This window comes from Delphinapterus leucas, chromosome 2, assembly GCF_059928025.1.
Source record: "Delphinapterus leucas isolate spDelLeu-1000000601 "Yukka" chromosome 2, BTC_Dleu_Yukka2, whole genome shotgun sequence".
NCBI classification, from domain to species: domain Eukaryota; kingdom Metazoa; phylum Chordata; class Mammalia; order Artiodactyla; family Monodontidae; genus Delphinapterus; species Delphinapterus leucas.
This window is the reverse complement of record NC_143130.1, coordinates 166,270,505-166,296,542: the sequence shown is the minus strand read 5'-3', so window position 1 is coordinate 166,296,542 and position 26,038 is coordinate 166,270,505. Positions and strand designations below refer to the sequence as shown.

The window sequence follows — 26,038 nt, the reverse complement described above, 5'->3', positions numbered from 1 at the left end:
ATCCTAGGGATAGTTCTGATTCCCGTGTTAACTCCTAAAGCAGTTTAACTCATTATTGTCACTGCTAAGTGTGTGTCATTAGCTGTAAGTCAGGATTTCCTTTATACAGTGTGTGTATCTGCCGAACTATGACCCAGAAACCAACCACCTGAGAGGAAAATTCAGACGGTATTGATGAAAATGAATATTGAAAGTGGGCATATTTCTCACTTGGGAAGAAAGAATTGATTTTAAATCTAAAATTGTTTAAAGAACAATAGACCCAAGTGCAAATATTCAGGAAGAGCTCCCCAGGAGAATGGAATAAGAGTTTTTTATTGTAATATTTCCCATCTCCACACCATGTAGAGTGTTTCTGATGCTTTTTTTCTTCCATGGTACGTTTTTTAAAAAAATGCTTTTCTGTCAGGTTTAAACATTTTGAAGTGTCCCATTGACAAGAACATACTGTAAAACAAAATCTAAAGAGTAATATATGGTATGTTTGTGTTCCTGTTGTAATAATTTGATTATAAGAAAATTACTTATGAGGGCTAAATTACACTGTATAAATGTCACTCTTAAAACTCGCATGTTTGTCATAGCTTTAAGACCCATGTAATTTTTTTGTGTCCCTTTTGAATTTTTAAACTTTTAATTAACAGTTAGTGAATACGAAAGTATTTCTGAATAAAAATAAATCTACATTACTAGACTTTGAAGTAATGTGATTTTCAAGAGCAAACTGTAGAACATTGAGGTTTCCATAGGCTCAGCCATGTCTGAGTTGAGGATGTTCTGTCTGCCAAACTTACACAGTGCTTCAGTATTTTAGTGTCTTTTAGTTCGTTGATATTTCATATCAAAATTACCCAAATATACATTTTCATAAAAAGGTTATAAACCAGTGTTTTCCACTGATCATTGTTGGCATCTCTGGCCTCAGTTTTCCTGATTAGTGGACTCTTTTGATAAAATACTCTAGTTGGTAGTTTTGAACACAGGAAGTATTCATTTTAGAGTATGATTTGAAATGTTAATTGCAATCATTATTACATATATTCTTCTGGAACATCCACTGTGAAATATTCAGAAAACCCTAGAATTTAGCCTTCAAAACATTTTGGCAGGATTAAAACAGAAGCTGTGCTTTCTTAGAAATTCCCAGAAAGACCAAGGTCTAGGCAGAAGCCCAGAGGAGGAGTGTAGGATGGAGTGATGACAGCATGGCATGGCCAACTTTTTTGTGAAGCTTTCATCATCAGAAGAGACATCATTTCAAATGGGTTTGATAAGTTAATGTTCACAATATTAAGAAAATATGAATGTCCATATTATACATAATATGAAACTTTACATGTATTAAAATATAAAGAATTACTGTTTATTGTAAATCATTTAAAAAATCAGACATTTTAAAGGAATTCTTTTAGATGTAAATTTAGGGAATTTGCTTTCCATCAAGATTTCATGTGGAATAAGCTAAACCATCTCTTTCCAGTTTAAAGTTTATTAAAATAATCTAAATTGGAGGGGGCTCTTTTTTTGAACTGAGGGATAGACATTTCAAAAATAGAGGAATAGATACTTTAGGAGTTTGCCTGGGAAAACAATTCTCGAAAGAACATGAATTTTTCAAATTCCTGAGATAAGGGCTCCATTTACCCTAAGTAGCTATAATTACTTATACAAAATGAGGAAAAATCAGAAAGTCTGGTTGTTTAAGGTTTGCATGTGTTAGGGGTGGGTGGATAGAGGATTTCAGAACACATTTGAAGGGGTACTTGGGTTGTTAAAGTGGCATAGTTTTCTATATAGTTCAGGTAGTTCCCAAATAAGAATTAATGCTCTAAAAGGTCAGATATATGTTAAATTATTGAGAGTATTGTTTACAAGGGGAAATGTTGCTATAAGTGGGTATCAACTTTCTTGGTTTGCCCTCCCAAAGCTTATTTAAACCACAGGGGCTCTGAAAGGTAGACAGTGGTGGTCACCTCCCCGTCACCCGTACTCTAAGAAAAATACACAGCAGCTTTCCTCCCTACTGCACCATGCTGGTGAGAGCACAAAGCATTCTCTCTGGGTCTGCCGGGCAGTGGGGACAGGGCCTCAGCAAGCAACTGGAGTCAGATTGATCCAGTGTTCCATGAGAGAATTCCACATAACGTTAATGTCCCATCATTTGCCTCAGAAACTTGAGTGGCACATGAAGAGTAAGGAACAGCATGGGATATATGATGAAGATGAGCAGGGATGCTGCCCCTGAGACTGCCTGTGAGGCGGGGCGGGATGAAGGAGGATGAATTGGCAGTGCCTCCCCGTACCTTTCCTGTTTCCGTTTACGTACCTACCTTTGGATTGTCACTGGCCTGAAATGGGAAGTAGAAGATGGGCCTGGATCAAGAAGGAAGTATAAGGTCTGCAGCACCCAGCTGAGGAAGCAGCAGTTCCAAGGCGAATATTCCCCTGTAAAGAGTATCTCTAGGTCACATGTATATGATTAGGGCCTGGCTGCACATCATATTTCCAAAAATGTTTAAATTAAAATGCTTAGCTTTAAAAAACTAGAGTAAATCTGAACATTGTCCAATATGTTGCTGGGTTAAGAAAGAGGTAGTAACCATATACTTATTTTAAATTATCCTTTAATATTATAAATAAGTATAAATGAGTGATAAGAAAGGAGTAATTGTTTGAACTACCTGTAGAACTAACAGTTTGGCTAACATACTGTTCCAAATTTTTGAAAATTACTTACTAGTTAGATATTTTGATCATTATTCCTTCCATTAAATATGACTGTGGTGTGTCATATAAAAGGACCATTTAAAATCTCGAAGATGCTTTGGCTTTGAATCTATAATACAGTGTACCCATACTGGCTATAGCAGTACATGATTCCAGTGTAATACACCTGCAATTTTAAACTGAACTGGTAGGAGGTTTTTAAACGGTGTATGAAGCCCAGTACTTAACTTTGGTTGTCACTACTGACATTTTAAGTGCGCCTGTGTAGTTTAAATTCACGCTCTAAAAGCTTGAGGAAGAAAAGATGCACAGTATTCACTCTTAGGAACAGGTCTATGCTACCAAAGAGATTCAGAAGGTTGGGTTATCTGGGTTATCCGGAGCATGAACCTGTCGATCCTCATTTTTGGGGGTAGGTTGATGAGACTAGTACAGATTTAATGGCAACTGGCTTTTCACTTCCACCTGCTCATTTATCAGCTGAGGAAAACTGAACAAGTAAATGGGAAATATAAGTTCAGCTACTCATTTTTCATAAGAGTGCAAGTATCGCACGTCAGACTGCTCTCATAAATGCTGAGACTGTCCAAACATTTTTTTTCCAGAAATTTATTAGAAATCACATGAAAGCAATGGACCATTGAATGAGACAAATCTTTTGTTACTTACTTTATAGTAATATTTATTGAAATGTAATTTAATCTTAGAGTTAAGTGTCCTAAAAGGATCTAATGGTTTTGTAGTTTTACTGGAATAATACCACACTGGTTCAGTCTAACAAATAACCTGATAAAAAGTAAATATTCTCCAGAGGTGACAAACTTATTTCCAGACAGATTTAATAAAAACAAGATTAAAAGTAATACAAAATCTTAAGCCCACAAAACAAAAAGGGGAAATAAAAAAACAGAAGGAAAAAATGCTATAATTTGTGACACCTTTTAGATTAGTAGTGCTCTAGTGGGTTTTATTTGCATAGTTTGGTTTTGTGACCCAATGGAGGAGTTGAAGTCGTTTTTTGTTTTTGTTTTTGTTTTTTTTTTCTGGTACGTGGGCCTCTTACTGCTGTGGCCTCTCCCATTGTGGAGCACAGGCTCCGGACGCGCAGGCCCAGCGGCCATGTATCACGGGCCCAGCCGCCCCGCAGCATGTGGGATCTTCCCGGACCGGGGCACGAACCCGTGTCCCCTGCATCAGCAGGTGGACTCCCAACCACTGCGCCACCAGGGAAGCCCTGAAGTAGTTATTGTACAGGGATGATTCTTAATGTTTTTGAAGATTTTCTGTTAGTATCAGTTTAGACTCTCCATATTAGATTCTTTTTCATTTCTATATTAAAAGTAAGCAGCTTAATTTCTTGTTGTAGAATTGAGCTATTACACAATTATCAGTGTATTCGGTTTCTAAGCAACACATTGAAAATGAGAAAGCTAAAAATATTTTTAGAAATATTAAGCCTTAAGAAAACTTGGTTGCACAGTAAACCTTACTCAAAAGATTGGCATTGGGCCATTAGAATATATTTTTGCTTTTTACTGTATTCTCAAGTAATTTTTTACATTAAAATATAAAACACTTAGTTTTTATCATGCAAATGTTAAATATTTTCCTATAAAAACACCTTAATGTTTCACTCTTTTGTGCTTAAAAGAGGGAGATATTTTGAATTCTAATGATGCTGTTTAGTTCAGATGAAGAATTACACTGCAACAGAACATAAATTTGTTGTGTATTTCTTTGTTAAAAACTGAAGCAATCCAAGCCCTACCCTATGCTAGCAAAGCATAGTTTAAAAATGAATATCTAGATAACAAGCCTATTTAAATAAAAATTCCAACAGTAAATATGACTTAATAGTCCTAAGAAACTTAAAAATTTGGAGAAAATGTTTATGAAATATATTTCCTCAGAAAGTTGCCCTATAATTCAAACAATGCACTGGGAATTCTACCTTTTTGAAATCAGGTTGTATACATAGTTGTCTAGTATTTTCTAGTTTAAAAAGCAATTTTATGTGCTACTGTCTGATGATCAATAACGTAAAAATGTATAATCAGAAGAGCTTAGATCTTCTAAACTGTCATTGGTTTATAAAAGTGTGTACATTTAATGGGCAGAAAAGTTTGAATGAATGTAATATATGTGAAATGAATATATTATAGTCTATTTTTGCCATAAAATAAATATTGAAGCAAGATATGATTTGTGTGTGAATAGTTCAATTAAAGCTTTTTTTGTTTGTTTGTTTTGTTTTATAATTTTAGATCTGATCGCAAAGAGGCATATAATTAGCCCCATTTCCCCAGTGGGTTATTTTAAATTATGTTCCAGACAATAGATGTTTCTTCTAGTAGTTGTCAGTTTGTCGTCACACATCTGCACCATCATCCATCACTTACGAGTTAGAATGCATCTTATCAAAACAGCCAACTTCATTAATCAGGACATTTGTGGAACAATTAATATATTTGAAGAAAAAATATTTATGTACTTCCCAGCAGGTTGGCAGAGCTCCTCACACTATCATCCCTGTAGTGGAACTTACTGTTATTGGTTGAATGTCCACTTCATTTATTAGTGGGGTTGTTTCTGGACCAGCAACATTGGAAACTTGTTAGAATGCAGATTCTTGAAGTACATCCCAGGTCTGAAAATTCTGAATCAGAAGCTATGGGCATGGGACCCAGAAATCTGCCTTAACAAGGTCTCCAGATGATTCTGATATATATTAAAGTGGGAGAACTGCTTTAGTTATTAAAAAGCCGTAGATGTTCAATATAGACCACAACTTGGGATTCATTACATAGCCAGGCTACAAGTAATAGGCACTAAGGTTTACTTAGGCAAGTTTTATTAGGTTAATGATATTTACAATTGTGGTAGACTGATGGGCCCCCAAAGGTGTCCATGTTCTGTTCCCCTGAAGTTGTGAATGTTATCTTACATGGCAAAAGGGACTCTGCAGATGTGATTAAAGCAGGGTTCTTGAGATGAGGAGATTGTCCTGGATTATCCATGTGGGCCCAAAGTAACCACAGGGTCTTTCTACAAGGGAGGCAGGAGGGTCACATTGAGCAGAGATGTGATGACGAAAGCAGAGGTGAGAGAGATTTAAGGATGCTAAACGGCTGGGCTTGATGATGGAGGAAGGGGCCACAAGTGAAGAAATGCAGGCAGCCTCTAAAAACTGGAAAAGGAACATGCTCCCCTAGAGCCTCCAAGAAGAATGCAGCCCTGGCAACATCTTGATTTCGTGACTTCTGGCTTCCAGAACTGTAAGTTGGTAAATATGGGGGTTTTATTTCAAGCCACTACGTTTGTGAAACTTGTTAGAGCAGCAATAGACAACTAATAAAAGAGTTTAAACTTCCTTGCAGGTAAAATGAAGGTCAACTCACCTTTTTAAAATATTTTTTTAATTTTAATTTTTTAAATTGAGGTATACTTTACTTACAATATTGTATGTTTCAGGTGTACAACACAGTGATTCACGATTCTTAAAGGTTATACACCATTTGTAGTTATTAGAAAATACTGGCTATATTCTCTGTGCTGTACAATATATCCTTATTGCTTATCTATTTAATTTTTTTACTTATTTTTATCTTTATTTATTTATTTTTTTGCAGTACGTGGGCCTCTCACTGTTGTGGCCCCTCCCGCTGCGGAGCACAGGGTCTGGACGCGCAGGCTCAGCGGCCATGGCCCATGGAACCAGCTGCTCCGTGGCATGTGGGATCCTCCTGGACCGGGGCACGAACCCGTGTCCCTTGCATCGGCAGGCGGACTCCCAACCACTGCGCCACCAGAGAAGCCCCTTTTACTTATTTTTAAAATTATTTATTTATTTATTTGGCTGCGTTGGGTCTTCATTGCTGCATGTGGGCTTTCTCTAGTTGTGGTGAGCAGGAGCTATTCATTGTGGTGCACGGGCTTCTCACTGTGGTGGCTTCTCCTGTTGTGGAGCGTGGGCTCTAGGTGCGCAGGCTTCAGTAGTTGTGGCTCGCGGGCTCTAGAGCACAGGCTCGGTAGTTGTGGCACAGAAGCTTAGTTGCTCCATGACATGTGAGATCTTCCCAGACCAGGGCTCGAAACTTTGTCCCCTGCATTGGCAGGCAGATTCTTAACCACTGCACCACCAGGGAAGTCCCCGCTTATCTATTTTATACCTAGTAGTTTGTACCTCCTAATCCCCTGTACCTCTTTTGCCCCTCCCCTTTCCCTCTCCCCACTGGTAACCACCAGTTTGTTCTCTATGTCTGTTTCTGTCTCTGTTTTGTTATATTCACTAGTTGTATTTTTTGATTCCACATATAAGTGATATTATACAGTATTGGTCTTTCTCTGATTTATTTCACTAAGCACAAAACCCTCCAAGTCCATCCATGTTGTTGCAGATGGGAAATTTTCATTCTTTTTATGGCTGAGTAGTATTCCATTGTGTATATATACCACATCTTCTTTATCCATTCATCTGTCGATGGACACTTAGGTTTCTTCCATAACTTGGCTATTGTAAGTAATGCTGCTATGAACATTGGAGTGCCTGTATTTTTGCAAATTCGTGTTTCATTTTCTTCCGGCATATAGCCAGCATTGGAATTGCTGGGTCGTATGGTAGTTCTGTTTTAAATTTTTGAGGACCCTCCATACTGTTTTCCACAGTGGCTGCACCAATTTACATTCCCACCAACAGTGTAGGAGGGCTCCCTTTTCTCCACATTCTCACCAGCATTTCTTTTTTGTGGTCTTTTTGATGATAGCCATTCTGACAGATGTGAGGTGGTATCTCATTGTGGTTTTGATTTGCATTTCTCAGATGATAAACGATGTTGAGCATCTTTTCATGTGCCTGTTGGCCATCTGAATGTCTTCTTTGGAGAAATGTCTATTCAGGTCTTCTGCCCATTTTTTAGTCAGGTTGTTTGGTTTTTTGATGTTGAGTTATATGAGCTATTTATATATTTTGGATATTAACCCCTTATCAGTCTTGTCTTTGGCAAATATTTTCTCCTATTCAGTAGGCTGCCTTTTTGTTTTCTTGGTGGTTTCCTTTGCTGTGCAAAAGCTTTTAAGTTTAATTAGGTGCTATTTGTTTATTTTTGCTCTTGTTTCCTTTGCCTTAGGAGTTAGATCCAAAAAAATATTGCTACGATTTATACCAAAGAATACTGTGCCTATGTTCCCTTCTAGGGGTTTTATCGTTCAGGGTCTTAAATTTATGTCTTTAATCCATTTTGAGTTTATTTTTGTATATAGTATTAGAAAATGTTCTAATTTCATTCTTCCACATGTAGCTGTCCAGTTTTTCCAGCACCATTTATTGAAGAGACTGTCTTTTTTCCAATATATATTGTTGCCATCTTTGTCTTAGATTAATTGACTATAAGTGTGTGGGTTTATTTCTGGGCACTCCATTCTGTTCCATTGATCTATGTATCTGTTTTGTGCCAGTACCATACAGTTTATGTTAAAAAGATTTTTTTTGAAGTATAGTTGCTCTACAATATTACATGAGTTACGGTTGTACTATATAGTGGTTAACAATTTTTAAAGGTTATGCTCTGTTTATAGTTATTATAACATATTGGCTGTATTTCCTGTGTTGTACAATAGATCCTTGTAGCTTATTTTATACCTAAGTACCATACTGTTTTGATTACTGTAGCTTTGTAATGTAGTCTGAAGTCAGGGAGCATGATTCCTCCAGCTCTGTTCTTCTTTCTAAGGATATTTTTGGGCTGTTTATGGTCTTTTGTGTTTCCATTCAAATTTTAAAATTATTTGTTCTAGTTCTGTGGAAAATACCATTGGTATTTTGATAGGGATTGCATTGAACCTGTAGATTGCCTTGGGTAGCATGGTCGTTTTAACAATATTAATTCTTCCAATCCATGAACACGGTATATCTTTCCATCTGTTTGTGTTGTCTTCAATTTCTTTCATCAGTGTCTTATAGTTTTTGGAGTATGGGTCTTTTGCTTCTTTACGAAGGTTTATTCCTAGCTAGGCATTTTATTCTTTTTGATGTGGTTGCAATTGTGATTGTTTCCATAATTTCTCTTTCTAATAGTTCATTGTTAGTGTATAGAAATGCAGCAGATTTCTGTATATTAGTTTTGTATCCTACCACTTTAATGAGTTCATTGATGAGCTCTAGTAGGTTTTTGGTGGTGTCTTTAGGGTTTTCTATGCGTAGTATCATGTCCTTTGCAAACAGTAACAATTTTACTTCTTCCTTTCCAATTTGGATTCTTTTCTTTCTTTTTTTTTTTCATCTGATTCCTGTAGCTAGAACTTCCAATACTATGTTGAATAAAAGTGGCTTGTTCCTGGTCTTAGAGGAAATGCTTTCAGCTTTTCACCATTCAGCATGATGCTAGGTGTGTGCTTATCATATATGGCCTTTATTATGTTGCAGTATGTTCCTTCTATACCCATTGGGTATGATGTTAGCTGTGGCCTTGTCATATATGGTCTTTATTAGGTTGAGGTATGTTGTTCCCTTTATACTCTGTTTTTTTTTTAAATCATAAATAGATGTTGAATTTGACAAAAACTTTTTCTGCATCTATCAAGATGATCATATGATTTTTTAAAAATAAATTTATTTATTTGTTTATTTTTGGCTGTGTTGGGTCTTCGTTGCTGCGTGCGGGTTTTCTCTAGTTGTGGTGAGCGGGGGCTACTCTTCGTTGTGGTGCGTGGGCTTCTCATTGCGGTGCTTGTTGCAGAGCATGGGCTCTAGGCGCACAGGCTTCAGTAGTTGTGGCACACAGGCCCCATATTTGGGGCTCGCGGGCTCTGGAGTGCAGGTTCAGTAGTTGTGGCGCCCAGGCTTAGTTGCTCTGTGGCATGTGGGATCTTCCCGGACCAGGGCTTGAACCCATGTCTCCTGCATTGGCAGGCGGATTCTTAACCACTATGTCACCAGGGAAGCCCGATGGTCATATGATTTTTATTCTTCAGTATGTTAACGTGGTGTATCACATTGGTAGATTTGTGGATATTGAACCAGCATACATCCATGAGATAAATCCCACTTGATCATGGTGTATTATCATTTTAACATGATGTTGGGTTCGGTTTGCCAGTATTTTGTTGAGGATTTTTGCATCTATGTTCATCAGTGATATTGGCCTGTAATTTTTTTGTGTGTGTCTGATATCTTTGTCCTTTTTGGTATCAGGGTAATGCTGGCCTCATAGAATGAATTCAGAAGCATTCCTTCTTCTGCAATTTTTTGGGAACAGTTTGAGAAAGATAGGTGTTAGCTTTTCTCTAAGTGTTTGGTAGAATTCACTTGTGAAGCCATCTGGTCCTGGACTTTTGTTTGTTGAGAGTTATTTTCATTACTGATTCAATTTCATTACTGGTAATTGGTCTGTTCAAATTTTCTATTTGTTCCTGGTTCAGCCTTGGGAGATTGTATATTTCTAGGAATTTGTTCATTTCTTCTAGGTTATCCATTTTATTGGCATATAGTTGTTTGTAGTAACCTCTTATGGTCTTTGTAATTCTCTGGTGTCAGTTGTAACTTCTTTTTCATTTCTAATTTTATTGATTGGGCTCTCCTTTTTTCCCTTGAGCTTTGTTAAAGGTTTATTGTTTTTCTTTTCAAAGAACCAGCTCTTCATTTCATTGATGTTCTCTATTGTTTTTTTAGTTTCTCTTTCATTTATTTCTGCTCTGATCTTTATGATTTCTTTCCTTCTACTAACTTTGGAGTTTGTTTGCTTTTCTTTTTCTTTTACACTGAAGGACTTACTCCTTCAGTGTAAGGTTAGGTTGTTTATTTGATATTTTTGTTTCCTGAAGTAAGTTTGTATTGCTCTAAACTTTCCTCTTTCAACTGCTTTTGCTGTGTCACATAGATTTTGGATCATTGTGTTTTCATTTGTCTTCAGGTATTTTTTGATTTCCTCAGTGATCTATTGGTTGTTTAGTAGCGTATTGTTTAGCCACCATGGGTTTGTAGTTTTGCAATTTTTTTTTGTAGTTGATTTCCTGCCTCATAGCATCATGGTTGGAAAAGATGCTTGATATGATTTCTATTTTCTTAAATTTACTGAGGCTTGCTTTGTGGCCTAGCATATGATCTAGCCTGGAGAATGTTTCATGTGCATTTGAAAAGAATGTGTATTCTGCTTTTAAAAAATATATTTATTTATTTAGGCTGTATTGGGTCTTAGTTGTGGCACATGGGACCTTTCATTGTGGCACGTGGTCTCTTATCATTGCAGTGCGCGGGCTTCTCTCTAGTTTTGGTGCACGGGCTGTAGAGTGCATAGGCTCAGTAGCTGCAGCGTGTGGGCTTAGTTGTCCTGCGGCATGTGGGATCTTAGTTCCTCAACCAGGGATCAAACTCATGTCCCTTGCATTGGAAGGTGGATTCTTAACCACTGGACCACCAGGGAAGTCCCCTGTATTCTGCTGCTTTTGGATGGGATGTTCTATATATATTATGTCCGTCTGGTTTAATGTGTTAAGGCCAGTGTTTTCCTATTGATTTTCAATGTAAGTGAAAATTGATGTAAGTGGACTGTTAAAGTTCCCTACTAGTATTGTGTTACTGTCCATTTCTTCCTTTATGTTTGTTAATACTTGCTTTATGTATGTAGGTGCTCCTATGTTGGGTGCATATATATTTACAATTGTTACATCTTCTTCGTGTATTGATCCTTTGATTGTTATGTAATGTCTTTGTCTCTTCTAACAGTCTTTGTTTTAAAGTCTATTTTGTCTGATATAAGTGTTGCTACCCTGGTTTTATTTTGATTTCCATTTGCATGGAATACCTTTTTCCACCCCCTTACTTTCAGTCTGTGTGTGTCTTTAGATTTGAAGTAAGTCTCTGCAGGAAGCATATGTATGGGTCTTGTTTTTGTATCCATCCAGGCACTCTATGTCTTTTGATTGGAGCATTTAGTCCGTTGACAGTTAAAGGAATTATCGATACATATGTTTTTATTGCCATCTTGTTAATTGTTTTGGGGTTGTTTTTGTGTTTCTTTTTTGTTCATTTCTTCTTTTGTTCTCTTGTGATTTGAATATTTCTAGTGTTGTGTTTGGATTATTTTCTCTTTTTTGGGTGTATATCTATTATAATTTTTGGTTTGTGGTTACCATGAGGTTTATATGTATCAATCTATGTATACATATGATTGTTTTAAGTTGCTGATCCCAATTTCTTTTTTTTTAACATCTTTATTGGAGTATAATTGCTTTACAATGGTGTGTTAGTTTCTGCTTTATAACAAAGTGAATCAGCTATACATATACATATGTTCCCATATCTCTTCCCTCTTGCATCTCCCTCCCTCCCACCCTCCCTATCCCACCCTTCTAGGTGGTCACAAAGCACCGAGCTGATCTCCCTGTGCTATGTGGCTGCTTCCCACTAGCTATCGGTTTTACGTTTGGTAGTGTATATATGTCCATGCCACTCTCTCACTTTGTCCCAGCTTACCCTTCCCCCTCCCCGTGCTCAATTTCAAGTGCATTTTAACAACACTGCATTTGTATGCTCCTTCCCACGTGATTACCGTTTTTGATATGATACTTTACATTTAATTGTTTTGTGTATCCCCAGTGGCTTGTGACTATAGATGATTTTACTACTTTTGTTGTTTAACCTTCCTACTAGCTTTGTGTGTAGATGATTTACTACCTTTACTGTATGTTTGCCTTTACCAATGAGTTTTTTGCTTCCATAATTTTCATGTTTCTCGTTGTGGCCTTTTCGTTTTTGCTTAGAGAAATCCCTTTAATATTTCTTGTAAAGCTGGTTTGATCATGCTGATTTCATTTAGCTTTTGCTTGTCTGTAAAACTTTTGATCTCTCCATCAAATCTGAACAAGAGCCTTGCCAGGTAGAATATTCTTGGTTTTAAGTTTTTCCCTTTCATCACTTTAAATATACACTGCCACTCCCTTCTGGCCTGCATAGTTTCTTCTGAAAAGTCAACTGATAGCCTTATGGGAGTTCCCTTGTGTGTACCGAATAACTTGCTGCTTTTCCCCTGATGCTTTTAATATTCTCTCTTCACCTTTAATTTTTGCTGCTGTAATTACAATTTGCCTTGGTGTGTTCCTTTTTGGTTAATACTGTTTGGGACTCTGTGGTTCCTGGAGTTGAATGTATGTTTCCTTTCCCAGGTTAGGGAAGTTTTCAGCTATTGTGTCTTCAGATGTGTTCTATGCCCCTTTCTCTCTCTCTTCTCCTTCTGGGACCCCTATAATGAGAATTTTAGTGCATGTGATGTTGTCCCAGAGGTCTCTTATTAAACTGTTCTCATTTCATTCTTTCTTCTGTCAGCATCAGTTATTTCCACTATTCTGTCTTCCAATTCACTGATCCAGTCCTCCATACCATATTTGGTCTACTGTTGATTCCTTCAAGTGTATTTTTTCATTTCAGTTACTGTATTTTTCATTTATGTTTGGTTGTTCTTTATATTTTCTAATTCTTTTTAAAAAACTTCTAACTTCTCTGTGCATCCATTCTTCTTCCAAGTTCTTTGATCATCTTTATGATCATTACCCTGAATGCTTTCTCAGGTAGATTGCCTATCTCTACTTCACTTAATTCTTCCGGGGTTTTATCTTTTCCTTCATTTGTTACATGTTCCTCTGTTGCGTCATTTTGCCTAACTTGCTCTTTTTATATTTGTGTATCTGGTAGGTTGGTTACGTTTCCCGACTTTGGACAGGTGGCCTTTTGTTGTAGATGTCCTATGCCTCCTAGTAGTGCACGCCCCTCTCATCACCAGATCTATATACTCTACAGGTGCCCCCATGAGGGTCACTCTGTTGTGGCAGACTGACTACTGTGGGCATTCTGATAGGCTTGGTTGGACCCTTGTCTGGTTGGTTGCCAGGCCCTGCTTTGAGTAGAGGCTTCCAGCTACTGGTTGGCAGGCTGAGTCACGAGGTAGCTGGCTGCAGAACCTCAGGGGACCCCAGGGCTAGTGTTGGCTCACTGGTGGGCAGAAGATGGGTCCAGGAAACTCCAGGGCAGTTGCCCACCCACTGGTAGGCGAAGCCTGGTCCTGGGGCTAGTACCAGTCTACTGGCAAACAGGGTCATGTTCTGAGGTTTGGCTGCAGGCCCAGGGGTCCCAGGGCTGGTGGCTGACCACTGGTGGGTGGGGCCGTTTCTTGACACAGCTGGCTACGGTGTCTCGAGTGTCCCAAAGCTTGTTTTGGGCTACTAGTGGGCAGGGCCAGGTCTCAGCTGGTCCCAGGGCAGGTGCTGGCCTCCTGGTAGGTGGGCTGGGTCCAGAGGCTGTGGGGCTATAACTGTCCCGTGACTGGCTGTTGCCCTTTGGTGGGTGAGGCTGATCCTGAGGCTAGAGCAGGATCAGTGGTGGGTGGGGTCAGGGATTCTGGTGCTGTTTCCTGCCCACTGGTGGATGGAGCTTGGTCCTGTGGTCTCTAGCTGTGGGTCCCTGGGGGTTCCAGGTCTACTGCCTTTACACTGGTGTGTGTGGCCAGGTCCTGGGCCCACCGGTGGGCAGGACTGGGTCCAGGGGCAGCTGTGGGCTCAGGGGATCTTAAGGCAGCCTATCTGCTGGTAGGTGGGGCTGTGTCCCTGCCCAGCTAGTTGTTTGGCCTGAAGTGCCTACAGGCTGGCGGGCAGGGGCAGGTTTGGGTCCTGAGGCTAATAAGCTAGAGGGAGGATGACAAAACGGTGCTGGCTGGCAGCAGTGTCCAGGTGGTAGAAAAAGCTCCCCACAATGGCTGCTTTCAGTGTCTGTGTCCCCAGGGTGAGCTGCAGTTGCCTCCTGCCTCTCCAGGAGACTCTCCCGAGCAGCAGGTGTGTCTGACCCAGGGTCCGTTCAAATTACTGCTTCTTCCCTGGGTCCTGGAGCATGTGAGATTTTGTGTGTGTCTCTATTTAGGACTCTAGGACTAAATTAGAGACTTTAGGACTCCTGCAAGTAAGCCCTGCTGGCCTTCAAAGCCAAACGTTCTGGGGATTCATCCTCCTGGTGCAGGACCCTGGGCTGCAGAGCCCGATGTGGGGTCCAGACCCCTTGCTCCTTGGGGAGAACCTCTGCAATGATAATTATTCTCCCATTTGTGGGTTGCGCACCTGGGGATATGGGACTTGACTCCACCCCTCCTACCCATCTCGTGATTCTTTCTATTCTTTAGTTGTAGTAGATCTTTTCTTGTAGGTTCTGGTATTTTTCATGGTTGTTCTGTAAATAGCTGTAATTTTGGTGTGCCCATGAGAGAAGGTGAGCTCAGGGTCTTTCTACTCTGCCATCTTGGCCCATCTCAACCCCACCGGTTTTGAAATCTTGGAAGGTATGGAACACTCGCATCCAGCACTGCTAGGCATTTTTGCCTCAAAACCTGAACGTTGGTACAAGACACTTCTCAAGGCAACAAGGTTGGCTTCGGAGCAAAACTTTTCTTATCCCAATTCAAAAGCATCTTCTTCCTGGCCTTGGAATTCAACATACAGATTTGTTTTTTGGGGCTATGCCATTACTGGCTGTATCTGCTGCGTTTAAAAGTTCTGGGAAAAGTATCATGCTAGGTGGCATATTCCATCACCAAAATGTGAATCAATTTAGCAGACTGCTTTCCAGAACTATACTAGCACATGAAGGGTGAAGAGGAATTTCCACTTCTAGGTGTAATTTATTTCACTTATAATTTCTAAAGACCCTAAGAATTAAGCTAAGACTAACTTTGGCATATTAAAACTAAGAGAAATCTTTGGATCATCTAATCCAAACTTTTTTAAACAAAGGTCCAGGATAAAGTAATTCATTGGCAACCACACAGCTAATTAATCCACTTGGCAAATTGTCATCTTGCCCCATAAAATCTATTCTGATCTTTTCTAACTGGCTTCATGGGGAAAAATGTAACTTTTTAAGGCTTCTCAGGAAGAGGCTAATTTATATTTTAAACCATTTTAAAAGTGAGAAAATGAGGAAATTTTCATGTAATTTAGCAATTTGCTACATTGCCCCTTCTTTATGGGAAATTGGCACTCTGAGTACAAAGAGAGGAGAAAATATATCTGTCCTGTTTTCCCTATAACCTTGTCTGGAGCTAAACATCCCCTCAAGGTCAAACTATCTCCCTCCATGAACAAATGCATTCATGCTTTGGGGATCCAAAGAGAAACAGGTCCTTTCTTTTGAGAAGCCCATAGTCTAGATAGGAGACCAGGTGCGTTCGTAAACAATATTATAATTCGTATGGTAGGTACGAAAGATCTCACCCAGAGCAGGGGGGACATTTGTTGCAACTATCACTCAAGGTTTCAGTGTTACATTCAATCTGGGCTGTCAAAGGCTCCCAAGGGCAGATAGCAAGTGCAAAGGCATAGAGAGAGAGGACAAACCTCTGTATGTTTAGGGAACAAATAATTAGATGTGACAGACACTTAGGATGCTTGGGAGAACATGGCAAGAGATGAATTGGGAGGAAAACATGACTTTATGAAAAATTCAAAGGGGCCTGTACCTCTTCTTGTTAGCAAGAGGAAACTCTCAAAGATTTGTTTTGTTTTTTAAAGAAGGGAGTGACATGGTCTGTTTTAAAATAATAACAGCCTGTGAGTCTTTAATTCTTATACAACCTATTTAACTCCTTACAGCCCTGCGATGAAGGCTCTATAACTACGTACCCCCATCCAACAAATGAAAAGCAGAAGGAAGCTCAGTAACCAGCTTAAAGTCGCAGCTCATAAGGATCAAACCTGAGCAGTTTGGCTCAAAAGGCTCACTCATCATGACGCTACTAGTCAGAGCGGAGAATGGGCTGTGGGAGAAGTAGAGGGAAAGATATAAATTAATGTGCTGCTTCGGGTCTAAGCCAGTGTTTCCCAAACTTACCATTCACTTCCTACCTTTACACAACTTTTGCCATCTGAGAACCACTTTTAATGTGTTTTTAAACCAACTCATCTCTTTAAACTTAAATTTTACAGGGAAACCTGAGGATAACAACAGGATACCCTAACAGGTATAAAAGTTAGGATGGCTCATGGCCCCAGAAACAAAAAGCTGTACACAGAGTTGGATGGTAGAGAAGACGGGACATGTCAAAGCAGGGCAGGCAACAGTAGACTGAAGCGGGGCCCAAAGGGTGGACGAGCAGCAAGAAGGTAGTTACTGAGAAGGCCTTGAACAGGATGGCAGCTTCAGCACAGGGAGGAAAATCTGAACCAGGGCAGTGAGTCTGAGGTACTTACATGGATAGCGGCGTGAGGGGTTTGTGGCAGAGTGAGGCTGAGACTAAAGAAAGTAGCCCTGGGGCCTGAAAGGAGGAGTCCAAGAAGCAAGCAGAGGGGTGAAGTATGACTGATGGGGAGACCCAGGCTGGGAGCCAAGAATAGTGCTGGGATATTTTAGCCGGTGAAAGAGGACTGCAGGGTGGGGAAAGGAGGGGTTGTTTAGGGGGTAAGGTAAGAATTCCAGAGGTGAGAGCAGAGGGTAGGTGGAGCCGAGGAAGGACTGCAGCAGCGTGACTCGGGTCACAAGATATTGGGGCAGAATTGGCTTGGGCACCCAGCCCCACCATGTTATATTAGCTTCGGCTGTTCACAGAACAGAGCATCATGATTTTCAGTGTTTGAGAGAAAATCGATGGAAAAAGTTGGCAGTACTTGACATGTACTTGCATATTATATTTTGCAGGTAGTCCCTAAGCCTGGATCCTGAACACAGCTTCCCACACATGAGACGAACCTGTCACCCATCTACCACCAGAAATCAGCTCTAAATCTCCAGTGGTAGGCACCACCTTCTGGGAAACACTTGTGTGGGCAAAGCATGATAAAAGCCTGAGGAACGCGATACTTGGAGGAAATTGCCAAGTTTCTAGAAGAACACTTGGGTTATCATCATTATTCTGTTTCATCTTTTTACCCCCCATGGTGCCTAGGCATGAAACTTCGTATATAACAGGCACTCAAATATTTGGTTACAATACTGTGAGTGGTTGAAAAGACATAAGTAAAGATGAGTCTTCTGAGGCACACTGGAATAGTAAGGATCCCATTCATGAACTACAAGGGCAAGGGGAGGGTATCAGACTAGTTCTGGTAGAATGTTTTCCGTCACAAGAAGGGATGATTTTTCAGATAGCTGACAGGCCATCCTAGCTCACTGATAACTAGAAAGGCCTTGACACTTTAGATAATGCAGGAGAGTGAGAAGAAAGAAAATTACAGATACTGTAGACAAGGCTTAATGTTTCAATAGCCACTCCAGATCACAGGCCCTTTCCCACTGCCTACAAAACCACTTATGTCTGTGCAAAATATGTTCCCCTATAAAGGAACTTTAGAAATTGTGGCCAACAGATCCTAAGGAGACCCCAGTGATTCTCACTTTCTGGCATTCACACCCTTGTATCCTACCTCTTAAGTGGGGGTAGGACCTGTGACTTGCTTTTAACCAAAAGAATATGGCAAAGGTGATAGAAATCATTCCTGTGATCATGTTATGATTATGTTTTATGAGACTCCATCTTGCTAGCAGTCTCTCTCTTTCTCCTGTTAGCCTTTAGAGAAGCAAGCAGCCAGGCTGTGAGCTGTCTATGGAGAGGGCCAAGTAACGGAATGGCGGGCAGCCTCTAATCGCTAAGGGTGGCCAATGGCCGCAGCCGGCAAGAACCTAAAGCCCTCAAACCTAAAGTTACAAGGAAAGAAATTATGCCAACAACCTGAAAAGAGTTTGGAAGCAGAATCTACCCTCAGTCCAGCCTCCAGATGAGACCACTGCCCAAGCCAACACCTGGATTATAGATTTGTGAGACCAAGGGCACAGGACCCATCTATGCTGTGCTCAGACTCTTGGTCCACAGAAACTGTGGGATAAATAATACATGTGTGCTGTTTCAAGCTGCTAAATTTACAGTAATTTATTATACAACATAGAAAACAAACAAATCTTAATATAAAAAAGTTAAAAAAAAGTAAAAAAAAAAGTGAAAGGAATATTGAATTATTGGCCATTTGGGATATTTATTAATGAAGATCAAGCATCCAAAGATCAGTCCTCAATGCTCATTTCCATGATTTTGAGAGTTGGTCCTTCCAGGTCCTGATTACCATCTTTGACACTGCATAACTGAACAGACGGGGAGAGTGCTGTGCTAAAACAACACAATTCATTTGAAGTCTCGACTTTTTCATTGTCACTGTCTCCTTCAATGACATTCACAGAAGTTTCTTGGTCTAGTAAACTGTCTGACATACTTACATTTTTTTCATCCCAAACTGAAGTTCCAAGATTCGTTTCATCATTTACCTGTTGAATTACAACCCCTTCTGAATCCTGTGATTTATAGACAGGCAGGAAAAATTCATTTGGTGAAGAGACTATCTTGTTCTCATCCTTTGGAACAGACAATAACATAGTCAAAGCTTTTTGGTATTCTTGACGTTCCTGTTGAATGGCTAAATCTTGTTCATTTTTATATTCATTTTGTTCTGAATTCTCAGCCTTTTCAAAATCAAGTAAATGCAACATACCAACATCATCTAGCATTACTGAGTTTTCCTTGGACATGCAGCCTAAGTCCACCTTTAGGATATGTAGCAGGTGGCGCATTTTTTCCTGGAGTTAAAAAAAAAAACAAGAATAATAATATTAATTAAGCTAGTCAAATTGAATTACTTTTGTCTGCAGTGCTGCTAACCTCAGCAGGATTCATACTTCTTCTTCCACATTCTGCCCGCACCCCTCACCCCCAGAGTACACAAAAAAGCACAAGGGAAAAAAAGTGCTTGCTTTTAATGCATTGATTGAGAGTATGGTAAAACTTTAAAATTCTTTCTATATTAGAAATTTTCTAATGAAGTTCTAAAGACAACAAACCTCCTCCAAATGATGTTTATTTTGTTTTATATGTCTCTCAAACAGTCGTTCTAGAAACCTACAAATGATAAATAAAAATGTTAATGTCTCAAAATCAGAAAATCAACTAAATATAAAATAGCCATACAATAAATAAACTACTAAAGGTTGGAAAATATGTTTTAGATTACCCTTTTTCCTTCCAGAGATAAACACTAATCCTTCCCTGTCCTGTCAAGTTCTCCAATTTGGAAGCTAGTATGGCTTCCACTATGTTTTAGTTATGTAACAGGTGCCAATGTTTCTTCTAAAAAGACTGCATGCTACTTACATTTCTGTTAATAAAATATCTTCAGTTAGGTTCCACCCCCCCCACACTAAAAGCTCTTTATCTTTTTTCTCTCACACACATACACAAACATCAAAAGCCTTCCCCCCTCTTTCTCTTTCACATATACAACCCCCCAAAAGCAAACCCCTAAAGAAAATTCTTTACAAAGAATTTTGTAAAGAGTTACCTTACAATGCTTCCAAATTGTACTTGAAAAAAATTCCACTCATAGTAAATTCACATAAAAACCTAAAGTTATCACTTATTAAGCACCACTAAGTGTTAGACATTTGTGCTGGACAAATAATAATCATTATACCTCTCTAATCATGACCAATACTGGGAGACAAAGGTATTATAAAACCCATTTTAAAAGATGAGAAAACGACATAGTCTAAGATGATGGTTTACTCTCCCTAAGGTCAAAAGCAATTAAGAGAATGAAACCCAGATATGTCTGGCTCCAGACACATTCTTTCAACTACACCATGCTTGTCTAGCTATCACAGGAGTATATCAACCGGTTTCATTTTACCATTTGTTACTCTCAGTGAAGTTATAAGCCAATCTTAGATTTAGTTTTTCTGAATTATTTGAAATGTTTAAAAAGTCCAAGAAATCTGTATTCTGTATTTTAAAACTATCAATGTTCGGACCATTCACTTCTGGGCACTGTTCTATGCATATATATTTCTTTACCAAACTTGGGATTACACAAGACATACTGTTTTGATATCTATATGTTTTTTCTAATCAACTATATATTTCGAACATCTTTATGCATCAATAAATTCACTTCTACAACATCATTTAAAATCTCTGAACAGAACTTACTATTATATTCTACAATTTATTCAGCTGAACCTTTACTATTCAACATGTAGGTTGATTCGATTTTTTGGTGCTACTATAAAAATTGCCATAATAAACAGCCTTATAATCTAAAAGAAAAATGTGAGTTTTTTAAGCATAAATACACATTTTTCATGCCAACCATTTTTGTTTTGGCTTCTAACCTTTGCTTTATTGTTTTTATTTACAGTTGGTATCAATGTTTTTGCTGTGGTAGTGGTAAAAAGAACACACAAAATTTACCATCTTAACCAATTTTTTTTTTTTTTTTTTTTTGCGGTACGCGGGCCTACCACTGTTGTGGCCTCTCCCGTTGCGGAGCACAGGCCCCAGACGCGCAGGCTCAGCGGCCACAGCTCACGGGCCCAGCTGCTCCGCGGCATGTGGGATCTTCCCGGACTGGGGCACGAACCCGTGTCCCCTGCATTGGCAGGCGGACTCTGAACCACTGCGCCACCAGGGAAGCCCCATCTTAACCAATTTTAAATCTACAGTTCAGTGGCATTACGTATATTCACACTGTTGTGAAACTGATCAATAGAACTTTTTCATCCTGCAAATCTAAAACTCTACACCCATTATGCAAACATTCCTTTTTAACATAAAGAGGTAAACAGAATTATTGTAAAAAAATTCAGGTCTTTTTGGTGTAGCTTTTTATACTAATAATGAAAATGTTCACTTTAAGAAACTTCATATAGAAATAGAAATAACTCATTAAAAATGTCTGCACTTCACATATTATTATGATGGAAAGCATGTAGCATATACATAATGGGGTCCTATGATACATATCATAAAGTTTTATCTAAATGAATTTCAGCTAAATAAATGTATAAGCTGGCTCAGGACCACACAGTTTCCTTAAGATATACAATACTAATCTGGTTTTGCAAACTTCCCCTTTCACTCACAGTGTGCAAATGTAGCCTTTAATTTGTCCTCACGTTACTGGTAACAGTTGTAACAAAAAAAAAAGCTTGCTTTTGATTCTCATGACAGTTTCAAGTAATAAAAAGAGATGACTGATCTTTGCAAAGAAACAGCAAAATTTAGTTTACTAGTCTATTATAAACTAACGGATATAACAGTTATTTTTTTGGCTTGTTTCTTTGTAGACTGTATGGGATTTTTACATGGGTGATAATGTCATCTGTGAATAAAGACAGTTTTATGGTTTTCTTTAAAATATGGATACCAGGGGCTTCCCTGGTGGCACAGTGGTTAAGAATCCTCCTGCCAATGCAGGAGGCTCGAACCCGTGTCCAAGAAGATCCCACATGCTGCAGAGCAACTAAGCCTATGCGCCACAACTACTGAGCCTGTGCTCTAGAGCCTGTGAGCCACAACTACTGAACCTGCATGCCACAACTACTGAGCTGTGCTCTAGAGTCCACAAACCACAACTACTGAGCCCACGTGCCACAACTACTGAAGCCCGTATGCCTAGAGCCCGTGCTCTGCAATAAGAGAAGCCACCGCAATGAGAAGCCTGCACACCGCAACAAAGAGTAGCCCCCACTTGCTGCAACTAAAGAAAGCCTGCACGCAACGAAGACCCAACACAGCCAAAAATAAAAATAAATAAATTATTAAAAAAAAAGAATCTGCCTGCCAATGCAGGGGACATGGGTTCGAGCCCCAGTCTGGGAGGATCCCACATGCCATGGAGCAACTAAGCCTGTGCGCCACAACTACTGAGCCTGCGCTCTAGAGCCCGTGAGCCACAACTACTGACCCCACATGCCACAACTATTGAAGCCCGAGAGCCACAACCACTGAGCCCGTGTGCTGCAACTACTGAAGCCTGCACACCTAGAGTCCGTGCTCCGCAACAAGAGAAGTCATGACAATGAGAAGCCTGTGCACTGAAATGAAGAGTAGCTCCCACTCGCCGCAACTAGAGAAAGCCCACGTGCAGCAATGAAGACCCAATGCAACCAAAAATAAATAAATTTATAACAAAAAATATGGATACCATTTCTTTTTCTTTGTGATAATTTTTTTTGAAATTGAGGTATAATTGCCATATATTATATTAATTTAAGGTGTACAACGTAATGATTTGATATTTGTATATATCGTAAAATAATCACCACAATAAATCTAGTTAACATCTGTTAACATATGTAGTTACAGAAAACTTTTTTCTTGTAATGAGAACTTTTAAGATCTACTCTCCTGGTAACTTTCAAATATACAATATGATATTATTAACTACAGTCATGATGTTGTACATTATATCCCCATGACTTGTTTATTTTATAAATGGAAGTCTGTACCTTTGGACCCCCTTCAACCATTCTGCCCCACCTCTGGCAATTTGTTCTCTGTATTTAAGAGATATGACAGTATTTAATGAACAAACTCTCTATTCTTTTCTCTACCTCCCCAAACTGTGAACTCGCCTTAGAGTATGAATTAAACATCCTTTATAATTTACTATCAATTATAAGAACAATTACATCAATTATAAGAACATGATCCCCTAAGAAAGCAGTATCATTTTCATTTCCTAATATGTGGAAATAACTTTAAAAAATTAACACCAAATGAAGAGTATTTAATATATCATTCAACCACTATAATACAGTTTAAAAAATCTAACCTGTTTGAAAATAAACCAAGTTTCAAAATTTCATCTGTTACATCTTCAATGAAACTCAGATACAACAGTTCTTCTTCACTGTGAAGGCAAAGTGATATACAGCATAAAAAATCACTGCTTATTTACTCTGAAAATGATAGGAAACATGAGTACCTAATTAGAAATATCTGTACTACTACAAATGTACTTCCATCTCACATTATGAGGAATGTTATAAAACAAACATTACATCTACCTTCTCAAATTATGCAAGGATATTTATTGATATTAAAGATGAGACAATATTCCCTAATAGAGTAAAACTTCATAGATGTCTGAAACATTCATCAGGAAGTAAAAAATAAGCAAGGATTAAACAAAACAAAACAGAACAGAAAGCAACCAGGGGCAGCGCCAAGAGGGCAACTAGGTGTGACCCACCGGGGGCCCGTGTTCTTGACAAGCATTTTAAATTTCCTCTGGCTCCTGACCAGGTCCAGCAGCAGAGGTGTGAGTCCCTCTGCATGGCAGAAGGGAAGGAAGAAAGTCATCCAGAGAAACAGGAACTTCAACGATGAAATCCTCTCCTGCTCCTAGGAGAGCATACTGTTTTAAGGTTGAGAAATTTACTGAGCAGAAAAAATTATTTTTTTTCCTCAAAAGGTTTGGAGATGAGGAAAAATATTCTAAAAGAAAAATCTGTGTATATACAGTAATAATTTTTAATTACTTGGACACATTTCTCTGTTATATTATCTTCTGAGTTAACTATATTTTACAAGTTATTACAAGAAAATTAGGGTACTATTATAGGTTTGATTTTAATTAGCTAAAAATCAGTGATGATAGAAAATGTAAATAGCAAGTAACTACTCAATTACTGAAAAAGTAAATACAAGGGAAAGAGTTAATTAGCAAATCAAATAGAAGATTAAAATACTGCATAAAAAATACGCTTTCAAACCAATTCACAGGCAGCAAGTTTGAGAATAAATGAAAGTCTATAAAAGTAGATTGTTTTCCCTGAAAAAATGCAGCTTAACTAAAACTACATTCAAACCCAGAAGTGGGTTTTTTATCTGCAAAAAACTGGTGAAGTTAGAAACCTCCAAGAATGGTATCCTGAGCTACCAAGCCTACATTTCTCTAAAACTCATCTTTATTATTCTTTATTATTTTTATTTATAAAAATAAAAATTATGGGTACTAATTATAAAAAAAATAGCAAGTATTATTAACTTAGGGACAAATTTCTACTGGACATAAAGATGAAGTGATTAATAATTATTTCAGAAAATTCTGGTCATTCTCTCAGATTTGGTGTGCATTATACGACTGAACCCCAAAGCTGGTTGTAAAGAAAGATTAGTGTTCAATCCTGACTAATTTAATAATAATTTGTGTGAGTCTTAATTCTTCATTTCCACTAAGCAAAATGAAGAAGTCAAAAATATCTTACTCAGAATAGATTTTTCTCCCTGAAGGAGGCTGCAGGGAACATTGACATACTGCCCTGGAAAGAGAAAATTAGAGTATTTGAACAAAACAATGATTTGGCATACAGTAGTATGTTAGTAATAATATGTTTCAGAATTTTAAAGCACTTTTCACATTCATTATCTAATCTAATCTTCAGAAAAACCCTGTCAGGTATATTAGGTAGGTGTTATTTTTTCTACTTCCTAAACAATTCACCTGGGGCAGAAAGGCTAAGTAACTTGCCAAGGTCATGTGTTAGTAAGTAGCAAAGATAGATTTTTAAACTAGTCTTGTAATTACAAATTCATGATCCTTTTAAAAATTGTACTATGAAACTTACCTTGCAAAAACAATTAGTTTGACTAAGATTAAAACATAAATGATGTTGGAAACATATCTCCCTATAGAAAAAAGTTTTAAGCTGTTAACTATGATAAATTTTGTCATTATTCAGTTATGTCATCATTAGTTAATTCCAAGCTTCCTATTCAGGTATATTCAATTATAATATTTTACTTTACTTCTTTTAGATAGAAGCTACTGGGAAAGATAACTATCCCTTTCTTTAGGTTATTCTTTATATTCACTGAAGACTGGCTCAACTGGCTCAAGAGAGTATCTTAAGTTATGAGTACTAAAGCATCATGAATTTCCAGACAGAGAAGTCAGCAATAAACCTCCTTGCCACTCCCTCCCCCCACAAAGCCTTTCCAGGTGAGGTCTCCCTTAGGAAAGGCCTGAGGGAAGACCTGGGCCCTGAAGGGCTGCGTGTGCTTGCTTCCAGTCTGCTACAGGATGTCTCATTCTTGCTCTTTAGTCTTTTTTCCTTCCACCTCCTTCATCTCATATCCAAACTCTGACACTGGAAATGCACTTGACAGCTGAAGCTATCAAAGGCATTTTTTTTTTTTTTTTTTTTTTTTTTTCTGCGGTACGCAGGCCTCTCACTGTTGTGGCCTCTCCCGTTGCGGAGCACAGGCTCCGGATGCGCAGGCTCAGCGGCCATGGCTCACGGGCCCAGCCGCTCCGCGGCATGTGGGATCTTCCCGGACCGGGGCACGAACCCGTGTCCCCTGCATCGGCAGGCGGACTCTCAACCACTGCGCCACCAGGGAAGCCCCCAAAGGCATTTTTTAGGTTCTGTACTACCTGCTAAGCTATCATTTTTATTTAGGCGCAGTGTTCTGTAATTCCAAAACATGAGGAGTCGTTTTAAAAAATAGTGCCTCCT

At 38.8% G+C, this 26,038-nt stretch overlaps 2 protein-coding genes across 18 annotated transcripts in view; one reads left to right on the top strand and one right to left on the bottom strand.

The window, feature by feature from the left end:
* PTPN21 (protein tyrosine phosphatase non-receptor type 21) overlaps positions 1–26,029 on the top strand; it is a 92,588-nt gene extending 66,559 nt beyond the window's left edge. For 7 of the 9 annotated variants that reach the window (XM_089908073.1, XM_089908074.1, XM_089908071.1 and 4 more), the window contains 4 exons: positions 4,992–6,002; positions 6,357–16,718; positions 17,393–17,487; positions 18,260–26,029. The gene's annotated coding sequence lies outside the window, so the exon portion shown is untranslated. The remainder of the gene's footprint in view (positions 1–4,991; positions 6,003–6,356; positions 16,719–17,392; positions 17,488–18,259) is intronic. The other 2 variants (XM_089908070.1, XM_089908072.1) reach the window with 2 other exon arrangements.
* Positions 16,621–26,038, bottom strand: part of SPATA7 (spermatogenesis associated 7) — a 38,230-nt gene continuing 28,812 nt past the window's right edge. For 8 of the 9 annotated variants that reach the window (XM_022576355.2, XM_022576357.2, XM_089908079.1 and 5 more), the window contains 4 exons: positions 24,788–24,841; positions 23,350–23,427; positions 19,580–19,637; positions 16,621–19,318 (listed from right to left, as the gene is read on the bottom strand). In XM_022576355.2, the coding sequence (XP_022432063.1) occupies positions 18,752–19,318; positions 19,580–19,637; positions 23,350–23,427; positions 24,788–24,841 (757 nt within the window). In that variant the 3' untranslated portion in view covers positions 16,621–18,751. The remainder of the gene's footprint in view (positions 19,319–19,579; positions 19,638–23,349; positions 23,428–24,787; positions 24,842–26,038) is intronic. The other variant, XM_089908075.1, reaches the window with a different exon arrangement.